This window comes from Scophthalmus maximus, chromosome 19 (assembly GCF_022379125.1).
Source record: "Scophthalmus maximus strain ysfricsl-2021 chromosome 19, ASM2237912v1, whole genome shotgun sequence".
Classification (NCBI taxonomy): domain Eukaryota; kingdom Metazoa; phylum Chordata; class Actinopteri; order Pleuronectiformes; family Scophthalmidae; genus Scophthalmus; species Scophthalmus maximus.
Genome location: NC_061533.1, coordinates 943,365 through 957,500, shown reverse-complemented (window position 1 = coordinate 957,500; position 14,136 = coordinate 943,365). Strand labels below are relative to the sequence as shown.

General features: G+C 47.4%; 3 protein-coding genes and 1 long non-coding RNA gene across 15 annotated transcripts in view; 3 read left to right on the top strand and 1 right to left on the bottom strand.

The window, feature by feature from the left end:
• qsox2 (quiescin Q6 sulfhydryl oxidase 2) overlaps positions 1 to 627 on the top strand; it is a 5,561-nt gene extending 4,934 nt beyond the window's left edge. Inside the window, exon 12 of the mRNA XM_035641180.2 lies at positions 1 to 627. This exon is cut by the window's left edge and continues 619 nt beyond it. The gene's annotated coding sequence lies outside the window, so the exon portion shown is untranslated.
• Positions 628 to 1,381: 754 nt separating this feature from the next.
• Positions 1,382 to 5,124, top strand: LOC118314626 (cip1-interacting zinc finger protein). 11 transcript variants are annotated; one of them, XM_047328939.1, is made up of 11 exons: positions 1,382 to 1,624; positions 1,991 to 2,040; positions 2,220 to 2,301; positions 2,375 to 2,591; positions 2,735 to 2,799; positions 2,871 to 3,038; positions 3,198 to 3,292; positions 3,386 to 3,479; positions 3,760 to 3,864; positions 3,963 to 4,097; positions 5,064 to 5,124. In XM_047328939.1, exons 1-11 carry the CDS (start codon positions 1,481 to 1,483, stop codon positions 5,094 to 5,096), a joined length of 1,188 nt encoding a protein of 395 aa, XP_047184895.1. In that variant the 5' UTR covers positions 1,382 to 1,480; the 3' UTR covers positions 5,097 to 5,124. The 11 variants fall into 11 exon arrangements, with proteins under 11 accessions (XP_047184895.1, XP_035497079.1, XP_035497078.1 ...); XM_035641194.1 differs by lacking the exon at positions 5,064 to 5,124 and adding an exon at positions 1,772 to 1,844 and having other exon boundaries at positions 1,484 to 1,624; positions 1,997 to 2,040; positions 3,963 to 4,883; XM_047328941.1 differs by lacking the exon at positions 5,064 to 5,124 and adding an exon at positions 1,772 to 1,844 and having other exon boundaries at positions 1,484 to 1,624; positions 1,989 to 2,040; positions 3,963 to 4,883.
• Positions 1,917 to 2,381, bottom strand: LOC118314630. The gene is made up of 2 exons (XR_004794691.2): positions 2,183 to 2,381; positions 1,917 to 2,104 (listed from the first exon to the last, which is right to left on the bottom strand). It is a non-coding gene; the product is annotated as an uncharacterized LOC118314630 (long non-coding RNA).
• Positions 5,125 to 5,332: 208 nt separating the features above from the next.
• On the top strand, positions 5,333 to 13,574 carry LOC118314625 (nucleus accumbens-associated protein 2-like). 2 transcript variants are annotated; one of them, XM_047328937.1, is made up of 9 exons: positions 5,333 to 5,354; positions 6,430 to 6,637; positions 9,498 to 9,965; positions 10,252 to 10,454; positions 10,986 to 11,245; positions 11,486 to 11,662; positions 11,774 to 11,879; positions 12,135 to 12,232; positions 12,609 to 13,574. In XM_047328937.1, the coding sequence occupies exons 3-9, from the start codon at positions 9,534 to 9,536 to the stop codon at positions 13,244 to 13,246; spliced, it is 1,914 nt and encodes a 637-aa protein (XP_047184893.1). In that variant the 5' UTR covers positions 5,333 to 5,354; positions 6,430 to 6,637; positions 9,498 to 9,533; the 3' UTR covers positions 13,247 to 13,574. The 2 variants fall into 2 exon arrangements, with proteins under 2 accessions (XP_047184893.1, XP_035497076.1); XM_035641183.2 differs by having other exon boundaries at positions 5,334 to 5,354; positions 9,327 to 9,965.
• The last annotated feature ends 562 nt before the right edge of the window (positions 13,575 to 14,136 follow it).

Sequence of the window (14,136 nt, the reverse complement as noted above, 5' to 3'; positions counted from 1 at the left end):
GGGTCAGACAGATCCACAGGGGTCGAACACAGGATCAGAAACTAAATGAACCACTGACGTTGGCAGGATCTCACTGACCCGCCCCCTCTGAGGGCGGAGCCTGTTCTGGTCTGACTGCACCTTCAGTGTTTTTATTCAGATCCAGATCCAGATCCAAACCCAAAGGAGACCGGGTGTTTGATGTGGAACCTGGTCTGGATTCTGGACCCAGATCTGTGAGGGACCAGGATCAGACTAGGTTGAACTGGATCAGCTGTGCTGGGCAGAAAACTAACCTGCTGACAGACGACACAGCTGTTCAGAGGCTCCGCGCCCTGATGAACTGTGTTTGTTACTATGAAAGATGGACCCGTTCTGATTGAACGAGACTGATCGATTGCAGTCTTATAGTCATGGATTCTGGGAGCTGCTGTAGTTTTAAAGTGTAAATAGAAAGTCGTCCGTTCGTAAATCCGTGTTCCTCTTTAATGTATTTCACTTTTAAACTTAGAAAAATGAGATGACATTTTTTACATGAGTATTTTCAGTAAGGACCTTTCAACGATGTTTTCACCAGGTTTCTTTTATTCATCGTTTCATGTTTGAGTCTTTTCATCAGATAATAAAACAGAAACATTTTAACTGTGATGTTATCTGACTCGGATCACATGATTCAAACAGCCCAATGTGGTGTGGTCACGTGACCTCACTGTGACCTCACTATCCAGTGGTCTGGCTGCAGGCGGAGCTTCACTCTACAACCAGGAAGTAAGTGGGTCGTCGGTGATAAAACAAAAACAAACATTTGAACATGTTTCAGTTCGTTGTACAGTAACTGTATTTAACTACGTTTGGTCCAAAGCGAGTCACAAAACATAAACATTAAATAAAAATGTGTGAACGGAACAATTAAAGTATCAAATCACAACACAACTAACGATCGTCATGTTGACGTGTGTGAAACATAGATTATATATATATATATAAACACATATATATATGCATATATATATATGCATATACATGTGTATATATATATATGCATATACATGTATATATGTATGTATATGTGTGTGTATATATATATCAACACACACCTATATATATACTTATATATATGCATATACATGTGTGTATATATATATATATGTATGTATATGTGTGTGTGTGTGTATATATATATAAACACACATATATATATATACGCATATACATGTATATATATATATATATGCATATACATGTATATATATGTATGTATATGTGTGTGTGTGTGTATATATATATATATATATATATATGCATATACATATATATATGTATGTATATGTGTGTGTAATGTCTGAGCTCCACTCAGAATAATAAAACATCCGGGTGTAACGGGAGCAAAGTGGAGGTCACGTGTTTCCGGTCCAGAGAAGTGGAGATCACGCGTTTCCGGTCAATGCAGCGGAGCTACCGTTAGCCATAGCTTTAGCTTTAGCTTCTGCTGAGCCGCGGAATGAAAAGATCCGTGTTCGCTCCAGAAGCAGCTCCGCCTCTGACGTCCGTCACAGCCCGGACACACGACACCTGCTCGGCTCCGCTCGCCGGGACGAGCCGCTGCTTCCTGAACCACCGAGCGTCCGAGACCTCCGCTAGAAATGTACGAATTTAACGTTAGTTTGATCGTCAGCAGGGTGAGACCCCGGATATGACGTCAATCAGAAGGGTTTATGAATGTGAAGACACCCATGTTGAATTCGGCTCTGACTTCAGACCGCAGTTGTCTCTTATTTTAATACAGTTTCAGTTTTGTTAGTTTGAATCCACGAAGACTTCCGGTCGACGAGACGAAGCGTTTAGAATCTGACCAGAGGTCAAAGGTCAGGATTCATCTGAAGAATGAAAACGATGTAACAGTTGAGATATTAATGTTGCAGTTGATTTGATGACTGTTGTTTGTGTCACTATAGTTTATTACATTGTTATAACTTTGACTTCCTCCATGTTGTTGTGATTCTTTTGAGAGGGTCAGAGGTCAGAGGTCATCATGGGCAAACGGCAGCGGAGGACAAACAGGTGAGAACTCATCTTGTGTGTGAAGAAGACGTGAGGCCGCAACTTTTCTCCACAGAAATTATTGCTGACAAAATAATAATAATTTAAAAATAATTATAATACGGTGGAATTCTGCTGCTTTCATTTTTATGATTTTACTCACAAAAAGAATAAAGAAGTTGACTCCGTTCTCCCTGCAGGCGTTTTCTACCTGCAGCAGGAAACAGCGTGGCACAGGTTCGATTCCCTGTCGGCCCTGTACAGAGGAGACCGCCACCGCAGGTAGTCCATACGACCTGCCGCTCGACCGCTGACGCCGATCCACTTCACTGTTTTATTGATTCATCTTCTGAAGGGTTTAGGCAGGAAGTGGGCGGGCTCAGGGCCAGGAAGTGCTGACGGCCGGCAGCTCTTCTGCGGCAGCTCTACAACCACAGAAGAAGAGAGGGGAGACCCGGGACCTGACGGAGGTTCAGGGGAGACGAAGAAGAGGACGAGACTAGACGGGTCTGTCACTGTGCTGCCGGCCGAGTCATGTGATCCAGCACCCAATGAGAGCAGCTCTACAGGAGGTGAGGTCATCTCAGAGCAACAGACTGTTCATCTGCTGCATCTGTACTACACTGTGTGTGTGTGTGTGTGTGTGTGTGTGTGTGTGTGTGTGTGTGTGTGTGTGTGTGTGTGTGTGTGTGTGTGTGTGCGTGTGCGAAATCAGGTGGAGTTCCTCCTCCTGACCAGCAGAAGGCAGCAGAGCTCAGTGACGACAGCAGAGCAGCCGAGGTGAAGACATGACGCTTGAGTTTTCACTGTAGTGACTCATCGTACACTAAACTTTGTGATATGTTGTAAAGTGTGTTTGTGTGCGTGTGCGTGTGAAGCTGCAGAGTGTGGGGTCACTAAAGGTCACTATCCAGCGGAGCAGTGAGAGCAGAGAGTTTGTGCAGACAGACAGGACGACAGACAGACAGACAGTGGGAGTCCACTGTCACGTCTGTCACCTCACCTATCGCTCTGTGCAGGTGAGACACCAACACTCACTCACACACACACACACACACAAACACTCTGACAGATCTTCGTCACATAATGTGTTTTTACCATGACTGTGACTACAGACGATCTGTGTGTGTGTGTGTGTGTGTGTGTGTGTGTGTGTGTGTGTGTGTTTGTGTCTCTAGGTGTTTCATGAACACATGTCAGGAGCAGAACACATGAAAAAAATGCAGGAGATCACACATTCCATCTGCTTCAAAACACACACATTGCAGGACAGGTATGAACACACACACACACACACACACACACACACACACACACACACACACTGGGCTGACGTCATTCTGACTGTTTTCCTGTCGTCCTCAAGGGGGCGTCAGCCTCAGGCTCAGCGCTGGTGTGACACCTGTCAGACTCACTTCAGTGGTGACGTCATCATCCACCGACGGACAAAACAACACAAGGTGAGAGGCAGCGCTGATGACATCAAGGGTGAAAGGGTTATCATCGAACACAGTCGGAGCTGATCTGAAGCTGATCTTCAGTATTGATCATCTGTCGATATCTGCGTTTTGATTACAAACAGCTGTTCAGGACCAAGGTTTATGTGACGTAGCAACACGTCATTAGCTTTAAAGCTATGGTAGCTGAGTCAGAGCAGGTTGTTGCTGTTGCTGTTGCTGTTGTTGATGTTGCTGTTTAGCACTAGACTCCTCCTCCTCTGGTCGTGTCTCTGTGATCCAGATTTGTAAGCAGCTGTGTCGACCCTTCTGTCCGGTGTGTAAGCGTCACTTCAGGACTCCCAGGAAGTTTGTGGAGCACATGAAGTCTCCAGAACACAAACAGCAGGTCAGCAGGGGGCGGCGCCCATGTGACATCACGTCATCATGTGACATCACGTCATCATGTGACTCAGGGTGAGTTTGATTCTCGGTATCTCCTCCCAGGTACAATTGCAGCAAGCTCAGGAGGAGGAGCTGATCACTGTGGACGCTGTCGGCTGCTTCGAGGAGGAGGAGGAAGTAGCTGATGATGAAGAGGGGTATGCAGCAAAAGAGGAAGCAGAGGAGAAAGTGTTGCAGGTAGGGCTGAACGATGAATCGTCTTCGAATGGAAATTGTGATTTGAAACAGCGTGATTTAGAATAAGCAATGTAGCGGATCTGAAAGGTTTGACACATTCATGGCGTCGTCCTCGTCGGGACATGCTCACCAATCAGAAGTGGCCTGAGGTGACTGAGTACACGCCCCCACAAACAACACACGTGAAACCAAAGAGAAAATCACGTCAGTGGAGTGACCTCCAGTGTCAACGTGGGACAACTAGTCCAGAAGAAAAGTTACACTTATGTGATTCAGGAGTGTTTCTGGTCTGAGACGATAGATGAGCAACAAAAGAGGATAAAGGCAACACCACCAACCAGCAACACCACCAACCAGCAACACCACCAACCAGCAACACCACCAACCAACCAGCAACACCACCAACCAGCAACACCACCAACCAACCAACCAACCAGCAACACCACCAACCATCAACACCAGCAACACCATCAACCGGCAACACCACCAACCAACCAGCAACCAGCAACATCACCAACCAGCAACACCATGTTGTTAGCAACATGTTATTAGCTTAACAAGCTAAGGTAGCTCAGTCATGGCCAGTAAATATTGTTCTGATTGCAGATGTGTAATATTTCAGTGTCAGATTGTTTACAGAAAGGTCAATTTATTTTCTTATAGTAATTATTATTATTTGTTATTATTATGACTTTATTTATTTAAGACGTCACAGCGTTTGTGATAATTGTTCCATTTTTGATTGTTCCATGTTTTATAGATTTAATAAATTCATTTTAGAAGTGAGTCATATCTACAACATCTCTTCCTTTGAGATGAATAGTATAATATAATAATATATAATAATGTTGATGGTGTTTCAAATCTATTACACTGAATATTGAACTTAAATATTATTTAACAAATCAAAAAACTATCTGTCCGAAAAATCTCAATTAGATACATCGTCTGCTTTATCCACTTAAGGGTCGCGGGGGGGCTGGAGCCAATCCCAGCTAACATTGGGCGAGAGGCGAGGTTCACCCTGGACAGGTCGCCAGCCTATCACAGGGCCACATACAGAGACAGACAACCATTCACTCTCACATTCACACCCACGGTCAATTCAGAGCCATTCTGCATGTGTCTGGACTGTGGGAGGAAGCTGGAGAACCTGGAGAGAATCCACGCATACACGGGGAGAACATGCAAACTCCACACAGAAAGGCCCTGGTTGGTTTGAACCGGGACTCAAACCCAGAACCTTCTTACTGTGAGGTGAAGGTGCTAACCACTACACCACCGTACAGCCCTCTCAATTAGATGAGAGTGAAAAACTCCCACCCATCATATCAGAGTCTCACACACTGTAATACATACACACACACACTGTAATACATACAGACTCACTCAGACACACACACTGAGCTCAGATACTGTACTTGTCCTTATTTAGCCTCCGTCTGTTTGAGACAAGATGGAGAAACTTAAAACACTGAACCTGTCTGTCTCTCTCTGTGTGTCTGAGTGTCTCTGTGTGTGTTTGTGTGTGTCTGTCTGTCTTTGTGTGTGTTTGTGTGTGTCTGTCTTTGTGTGTGTGTGTGTCTGTCTGTCTTTGTGTGTGTCTGTCTTTGTGTGTGTGTGTGTGTGTGTGTGTCTGTCTGTCTTTGTGTGTGTCTGTCTGTGTGTCTCTCTGTCTGTCTGTCTTTGTGTGTGTTTGTGTGTGTCTGTCTTTGTGTGTCTGTGTGTCTGTCTGTCTTTGTGTGTTTGTGTGTGTCTGTCTTTGTGTGTGTGTGTGTGTCTGTCTGTCTTTGTGTGTGTGTGTGTGTCTGTCTGTCTTTGTGTGTGTTTGTGTGTGTCTGTCTTTGTGTTTGTGTGCGTCTGTCTTTGTGTGTGTGTGTGTGTGTGTGTGTGTGTCTGTCTTTGTGTGTGTGTGTGTGTGTGTGTGTGTGTGTCTGTCTTTGTGTGTGTGTGTGTGTGTGTGTGTGTGTGTGTGTGTGTGTGTGTGTGTGTGTGTGTGTGTGTGTGTGTGTGTGTGTGTGTGTGTGTGTGTGTGTGTGTGTGTGTGTGTGTGTGTGTGTGTGTGTGGCATGACTTGGCCAAATGCACAGCGCTGCATTGCAGTGCCGAGGCTGAGTTGGCATGCTGAGTACATAGTGTGCATACTGCGACTGTGCCAGGCTCACACACACACACACACACAGACACACACACTCAGACACACATCATTGAGTGTCAGTCTACACGTATGTTCTTAGCATGTATGTTCTCCTCCACAGCTGCTGTGTGATTCTCTCTCTCTCTACTCACTCACACACTCTCTCTCTCTCTCTCTCTCTCTCGTCCTCTGCAGGGCACTTAGCCGCATTAGCTCCCTCACTGTCCTCAGATGACTCCTCCTCTTCCTCCCTCCTCCTCCTCCTTGGCTGTCTGCTGTGTCCCCCCTCCCCCCGTCCCCCTCCCCTCCTGTGACACACCAGACGATGCGTTGACTGAGCGCAGGAGAAGAAGAAAACCTCTCCCAGCGTCCTGCTGCATGGAGGAAGAGGAGCAGAGAGGAGGTGAGGAGCTGTCTGTCTGTCCACCTGTCTGTCTGACATCCTCCTCTAACTGCATCAACACTGTCTTTCTGTCTGTCTGTCTGTCCACCTGTCTGTCTGTCTGTGCACTCCCAAAGTCGTTTGTCTTTTTTAACCTGTTTGTTACTTTATGTATCTGTCTCTCTGTCTCTTCCTCTGGTTACGCTGGTTTCTCCCTTCTGTCTGTCTGCCTGAACTGAACTGAACTTAACTTTGAAACAGACTGAAATCACATTTACTGTTTTAAACTGTACTAGACTCTACTGGACTGTACTTGACTTAATAGACTCCACTGGACTGTACTAGACTTTGTTCGACTCTACTGGACTGTACTTGACTTAATAGACTCTACTGGACTGTACTAGACTTTGTTGGACTCTACTGGACTGTACTTGACTTAATAGACTCTACTGGACTGTACTTGACTTAATAGACTCTACTGGACTGTACTAGACTTTGTTGGACTCTACTGGACTGTACTTGACTTAATAGACTCTACTGGACTGTACTTGACTTATATAGACTCTACTGGACTGTACTAGACTTTGTTCGACTCTACTGGACTGTACTTGACTTAATAGACTCTACTGGACTGTACTAGACTTTGTTGGACTCTACTGGACTGTACTTGACTTAATAGACTCTACTGGACTGTACTTGACTTAATAGACTCTACTGGACTGTACTAGACTTTGTCGGACTCTACTGGACTGTACTAGACTCTGCTAGGCTGTAATAGACTTAATTAGACTCTACCGGACTGTACTTGACTTTGTTAGACTCTACTGGACTGTACTAGACTCTACTGGACTGTACTAGACTTAATAGACTCTACTGGACTGTACTTGACTTATATAGACTCCACTGGACTGTACTAGACTTTGTCAGACTCTACTGGACTGTACTTGACTTAATAGACTCTACTGGACTGTACTAGACTTTGTTGGACTCTACTGGACTGTACTAGACTCTGCTAGGCTGTAATAGACTTAATTAGACTCTACCGGACTGTACTTGACTTTGTTAGACTCTACTTGACTTTGTTAGACTCTACTGGATTGTACTAGACTTTATTAGACTCTACTGGACTGTACTAGACTGTACTAGACTTTGTTAGACTCTACTGGACTGTACTAGACTTTGTTAGACTGAACTAGACTTTGTTAGACTCTACTGGACTGTACTAGACTCTACTGGACTGTACTAGACTTTGTTAGACTGAACTAGACTGTTAGACTCTACTGGACTGTACTAGACTTTGTTAGACTCTACTGGACTGTACTAGACTCTACTGGACTGTACTAGACTTTGTTAGACTCTACTGGACTGTACTAGACTTTGTTAGACTCTACTGGACTGTACTAGACTTTGTTAGACTCTACTGGACTGTACTAGACTCTACTGGACTGTACTAGACTTTGTTAGACTCTACTGGACTGTACTAGACTTTGTTAGACTCTACTGGACTGTACTAGACTCTACTAGACTGTACTAGACTTTGTTAGACTCTACTGGACTGTACTAGATTTTGTTAGACTCTACTAGACTTTGTTAGACTCTACTGGACTGTACTAGACTTTGTTAGACTCTACTGGACTGTACTAGACTCTACTGGACTGTACTAGACTGTGTTAGACTCTACTGGACTGTACTAGACTTTGTTAGACTCTACTAGACTTTGTTAGACTCTACTGGACTGTACTACACTTTGTTAGACTCTACTGGACTGTACTAGACTCTACTGGACTGTACTAGACTTTGTTAGACTCTACTGGACTGTACTAGATTTTATTAGACTCTACTAGACTTTGTTAGACTCTACTGGACTGTACTAGACTTTGTTAGACTCTACTGGACTGTACTAGACTCTACTGGACTGTACTAGACTGTGTTAGACTCTACTGGACTGTACTAGACTTTGTTAGACTCTACTAGACTTTGTTAGACTCTACTGGACTGTACTACACTTTGTTAGACTCTACTGGACTGTACTAGACTTTGTTAGACTCTACTGGACTGTACTAGACTGAACTAGACTTAATTAGACTCTACTGTACCATACTGTACCGTCCTGGATTGCAGTGGACCGTACCAGGTCATCCCTGTAGTCCGGATGTCCCAGCTGCTCCTGGATCCTGATGAGATTGAAACTCATGAATTATTCAAATCAGATTCATTAGTTTTGTTAGAACTTTAAAACAGTAGAAGTGAACATGTGTGTGGGCGTGGCCTGATGATGTCACAGGAGACAAACTGGATCGTCCTCTTCACTTCCTGTGATGTCATCTTTAAGCCACAATCTGAACTCTGGCACCAGGCCCGGATTCTGACCAATGAAACAATAACCTGATCCATGATCAATAACCTGAGACTGCACTGATGCTCAGGTGAACTCTCGTCTTGTCCTCGACCTCAGTGGAACAGGTTACGAGGTCAAAGGTTAAAGGAGGACACATTTCTGAAGATGAACTAGAAAAACATCTTGTAAGCGACTTGTTCTCGCTCCTGTCACTCATATTTATCACCATGACAACGTGTGACATCAGATGTTATGATTCATTTGTAACAGTAACTTACATCTGGATCATATTAATACTCTTCTTCTTCTTCAGATTGAATCGTTTACGACGCGTCACGTTAAATATCGCTGTTCCCCCCCTTCATGTTCTAGCTGTGACCCTGTGCTGACCTGACCTCCGACCTCCAGTCTCCTGCTCTCCTCCACTAAGCTTTGACTCAACCCCTCTGACCTCTGACCTCCACAACAACATTATGTATCTGAAATGTTTTGGAGGAGAGATCTGCAGCCTCCCCGACACCTAATCCAACCCCCCCTCTCTAGTCATAGCGCTCAGTCACTTCCTGTCCCACCCCCACCATGTCCGAGGGGCTGATGCAGGTGGAGATCCCCGACTTCGGCAGCAGCGTCCTGGGCAGCCTGAACGAGCAGCGGCTGCGAGGTCACTACTGCGACGTGTGCGTGCTGGTGCAGGGTCAGGCCTTCAAGGCGCACCGGGCGGTGCTCGCTGCCTCCTCGCTGTACTTCAGAGATCTGTTCAGCTCCGCCGCCGCCGACTCCTCCTCCTCCTCGCAGGCCGTGTTCGAGCTGCCGTCCTCCGTCACGCCCGCGTGCTTCCAGCAGATCCTGTCCTTCTGCTACACGGGACGCCTCAGCATGGCCGCCAGCGAGCAGCTCGTGCTCATGTATACGGCTGGATACCTGCAGATCCAGAACATCGTGGAGCGAGGCATGGAGCTGATGATGATGAAGGCCACATCCTCCTCCTCACCGCTCTGCTGCGACTCACAGGTGGGTCTGACCACGCCTCCTGATCCATCGGCGTCTGTTCCATCAGTCTTGTGACCTGTACTGCAACCAGACGCCAGGGGGCGGGGCTTATGGCCTGTACTGCAGCCAGACACCAGGGGGCGGGGCTTATGGGCTGTACTGCAGCCAGACACCAGAGGGCGATCATGTCATGTCGGCCATCTTTGTTTACAGTCTGTAGTATAAACCTGAGTCAGTCTTTTCTCCCACTGATGAGATTTAACCATGATGTCATCATCAGACTCAGTGACCATGTGTTTTATCACAGACGACCTCAGTGGACGAGCTCGGAGGCTTTGACTCCTCCGTGGTGCAGCAGCAGCAGCACAGCGCCCCCCAGCTGCAGGAGGTCAGTCCTGACCAGCCCACCCTGAGTCCTGAGGAGCTGCTGTTGGCTGTGAGCAGGATCAAACAGGAGCGGGTGGACACGCCCCCTGCTCAGGACCACAGAGCAGCAGCAGGGCAGGCCAGGTGAGGACCAATAGGAACGCAGCTCAGATCCTTTGTGTGACCTTGTGAAAACGGTAATGTTCATGTCTCAGGTGTAGTTTTAATCTCTGTAGTTGTAGTTTTAGTCTCAGTTGTAGTTTAAGTCTCAGGTGTAGTTTTAGTCTCAGGTGAAGTTTTAGTCTCAGTTGTAGTTTTAGTCTCAGGTGTAGTTTTAGTTTCAGGTGTAGTTTTAGTCTCAGTTGTAGTTTTAGTCTCAGGTGTAGTTTTAGTCTCAGTTGTAGATTTAGTCTCAGGTGTAGTTTTAGTCTCAGGTGTAGTTTTAGTCTCAGTTGTAGATTTAGTCTCAGGTGTAGTTTCAGTCTCTGGTGTAGTTTTAGTCTCAGGTGTAGTTTTAGTCGCAGTTGTAGTTTTAGTCTCAGGTGTAGTTTTAGTCCCAGTTTTAGTTTTAGTCTCAGGTCTAGTTTTACTCTCGGGTCTAGTTTTTGTTTAAGGTGTAGTTTTATTCTGTCACTCTGGATGTCAGCTGTCTCCTCCATGTTGTGTTGTGCTCAGAGGGGACGTTGCAGGGGAACTCCACACCTCTAGGGGCAGTGCTCTGTGTTACCTGGGTGCTAGTGGAGCTCTGGTTCCGGGGCTGCAGTCCTACCTGCTGACAGGCGGGGGGCGCTCCAGTCCAGAAGGATCCAGTCTCCCCACAGAATCTCCTCCCTCTCACCCCCCGACTGAGGAGGACCTGGAGGAGGATTACTACGGGAACACTCTCCACTCCGGACTCTACCAACACCTGTACGGACACCCTGCCAACCCCTACAGTGAGTGACATCATGTTTCCGTCTCTATAGTGACCACATGATGACCAAACATAACTGACTGGCTGAGGGGGCGGGGCTTATGACCTGTACTGCTGATAGCTGCACAATCACAGTCTTCTTGTTGACACATCTAGTGGCCAGTAGAGGAACTGCAGGTGGAGACAGTTGAGCATTGCCTCCTGGTTTTTCTGACCCCCCCCCCTACAACCCTTCTTGTCCTGCTCTTTCTCATTGGTCCAGTCCAAGAGAAGCTGGAGATGCTGCCCCTTCCGTTGGCTAATGAGCGTCGGCCCTGCGTGCTGGTTGGCCGAGACAACATGGCCCTGCCCGCCAGTCTGATCAGTCAGATCGGGTACCGCTGCCATCCGTCGCTCTACACTGAGGGCGACCCGGGGGAGAAGGTGGAGCTGGTGGCAGGTAGGACGCAACTCTGTGTCACAATGGTAACAGGATGGTTATGAAGGTTACTAACTGAGACGAGTCAGACGTGATATAACCCCTCCCCCATGTGGTGACGTGTGTGTTCAGGCTCAGGTGTGTTCATGACGCGAGGTCAGCTGATGAACTGTCACCTGTGTGCCGGGGTCAAACACAAGGTGCTGCTGCGGAGGCTGCTCGCTACGTTCTTCGACAGGTGAGCAGCAGGCTAGCCTAGCTTAGCATAAAGACTGGACTATTAATGTGGACTGTATATGAGACTGTATATAAAGACGATCAGCGACTGTATATAAAGACGATCAGCGACTGTATATAAAGACGATCACATCATCAGAGATTGGTTGTTTTCAGCTGCTGCTTTACATAACTGCTCTGTCACAGAGAGAAGAGGGCGAGCGAGCCAATATAAAGCTTGGTATAGGTGCTGATTGGATTGTTATGGTATCCATAGAAACACTCTGGCCAATAGCTGTGGGACGGGGATCCGCTCCTCCACCAATGATCCGAGTCGGAAACCTCTGGACAACCGAGTGTTAAACACTGTGAAACGTAAGAGACACACACACACACACACACACACACACAGTTGGATCCATAGATTTTAAAAACACTGAGACGATTGTTCTTTTTTCTCCCTCTCCTCCTTTCCTCTTCCTCCTTTCCTCTTCCTCCTCTCCTCTTCCTTCCTGGTCCTCCTACTCCTCCTCCTCCTCTTCTTCCTCCTCTTCCTCCTCTCCTCCTCCTCCTCCTCCTTCCTGGTCCTGGTCCTGGTCCTCCTCCTCCTCCTCTTCCTCATCCTCTTCCTCCTCCTCCTCTCTTCCTCCTTCCTGGTCCTCCTCATCCTCTTCCTCCTCCTCTCTTCCTCCTTCCGGGTCCTCCTCTTCCTCCTCCACCTCCTCTTCCTCATCCTCTTCCACCACCTCAGTTTACTGTCAGAACTTTGCTCCTAACTTTAAGGAGAGTGAGATGAACGTCATTGCGGCCGACATGTGCACCAATGCTCGCAGAGTCCGGAAACGTTGGCTCCCAAAGATCCAATCGCTGCTCCCTGAAGGCCTCCCCGCCTCTGGCTCCTCCCACCCCCGCAAAGCAAAGAGGGGAGGAGCAGGAGGTCAGGGGGGAGGAGGTCAGGGGGGAGAGGTGGCAGCGCAGCCCAGCGGCAGCCCCTTCGAGCTGGACCTGCGGCAGCTCAGCGCCTCCTACCTCGGTCTGGAGGCGCCGCTGTTCGCCGAAAGACGTGAGCGGGAGGCGGCGGGGGAGAGAGAGAGGGAGAGGGAGGCACCGGCCACTCTCCTGCCCCACCTGCAGTTCGCTGGGTCACGTGGGGGCGGGGCAGGCAGCGGGCAGGTGGAGGAGGATCTGATGGGAGGCGAGGCTGACGGGGGAGGGAGGCTACAGACTGAACCACCCTCACACCTCCCTCTCTCCCTGTCCTCCTGCTCCCCCCCCTCCTCCTCCTCCTCCTCACACCCCTCCCCCCAGCCCGCAGAGCCCGCCCCTTCTCACAGAGGGTTGGCCGACACAGAAGAGGGGGGAGCGGAGCCTCTGGAAGACAGCCAATAAGCTTTCTATCGCATCTGCCTACCTGTATGTAAATAACACAATAGCTACCTGTCCCCCATCTGTCTGTCTCTACCTGTCTGTCTGTTCCCCTACCTCACTACCTGTCTACCTCTCTACCCCCTGTTTCTCTGACCTACCTCTGTCTGTCAGCTCCTGTACCTGTCTGTCTGTCTACCTGTCTGTCTGTCTGCTCGGCTCTGCTGCATGTTAACAGCCTCCTGCAGTCCAGCACCCAGACGCTTAGCAACAGGACCGATGATGATGATGGTGATAATGATGATGATGATGATTATATTGACTATGATAATAAAGCTCCTTGATAATCAGAGCCGTTTGTTTCTTGTTTTCCTCAATTCTTTGCTAGCTTGAAGTTAGCATGCTATCCAGCTAGCTGCTCAGAGGACCTGTAGAGGTGCATTGCCTCCTGTCGGGCAGAGAGAGCAGGTCCACCGACACCTTGTAGCTCTGAACACAGCCAGTGAATGGGGCGGGGCCACTGTGACCTGTCTGTCTGATCTGTTATATTATGTATTATTTATATATATATATATATATATATATATATATATATATATATATATATATATAAATTACAGATCGTATTGGAGTAGATCAAAGTATTGATCTTATATATAATATATACATATGATATATTCTGTACAGATACACTGTCAACTCAAGTGACACTGGATTGATTATCAATAACTGATCAGAGCAGAGCGGCCGCGAGCGCTCTGCTGCCGCACTGCATGCTGGGAAACATAGTTCGAACCCCGGCGCCATTCTGAGTCTTGTAAATCTCACTGGCCAATCACAGCAGTCGAGTTGTTGTCTCAGCCAATCACTGCACTTAAACCATGTCGCCAACCAATCACAGCGCTTCTTGTCCC

Coding starts and splice junctions, on each gene's coding strand:
- LOC118314626 (XM_035641185.2), top strand. CDS start 1,481: ATGAAAAGATCCGTGTTCGCTCCAGAAGCAGCTCCGCCTCTGACGTCC. Junction 2,041..2,219: donor CGGCAGCGGAGGACAAACAG/GTGAGAACTCAT, acceptor TTCTCCCTGCAG/GCGTTTTCTACCTGCAGCAG. Junction 2,592..2,734: donor TGAGAGCAGCTCTACAGGAG/GTGAGGTCATCT, acceptor GTGCGAAATCAG/GTGGAGTTCCTCCTCCTGAC.
- LOC118314625 (XM_047328937.1), top strand. CDS start 9,534: ATGTCCGAGGGGCTGATGCAGGTGGAGATCCCCGACTTCGGCAGCAGC. Junction 11,246..11,485: donor ACACCCTGCCAACCCCTACA/GTGAGTGACATC, acceptor TCATTGGTCCAG/TCCAAGAGAAGCTGGAGATG. Junction 11,663..11,773: donor GAAGGTGGAGCTGGTGGCAG/GTAGGACGCAAC, acceptor GTGTGTGTTCAG/GCTCAGGTGTGTTCATGACG.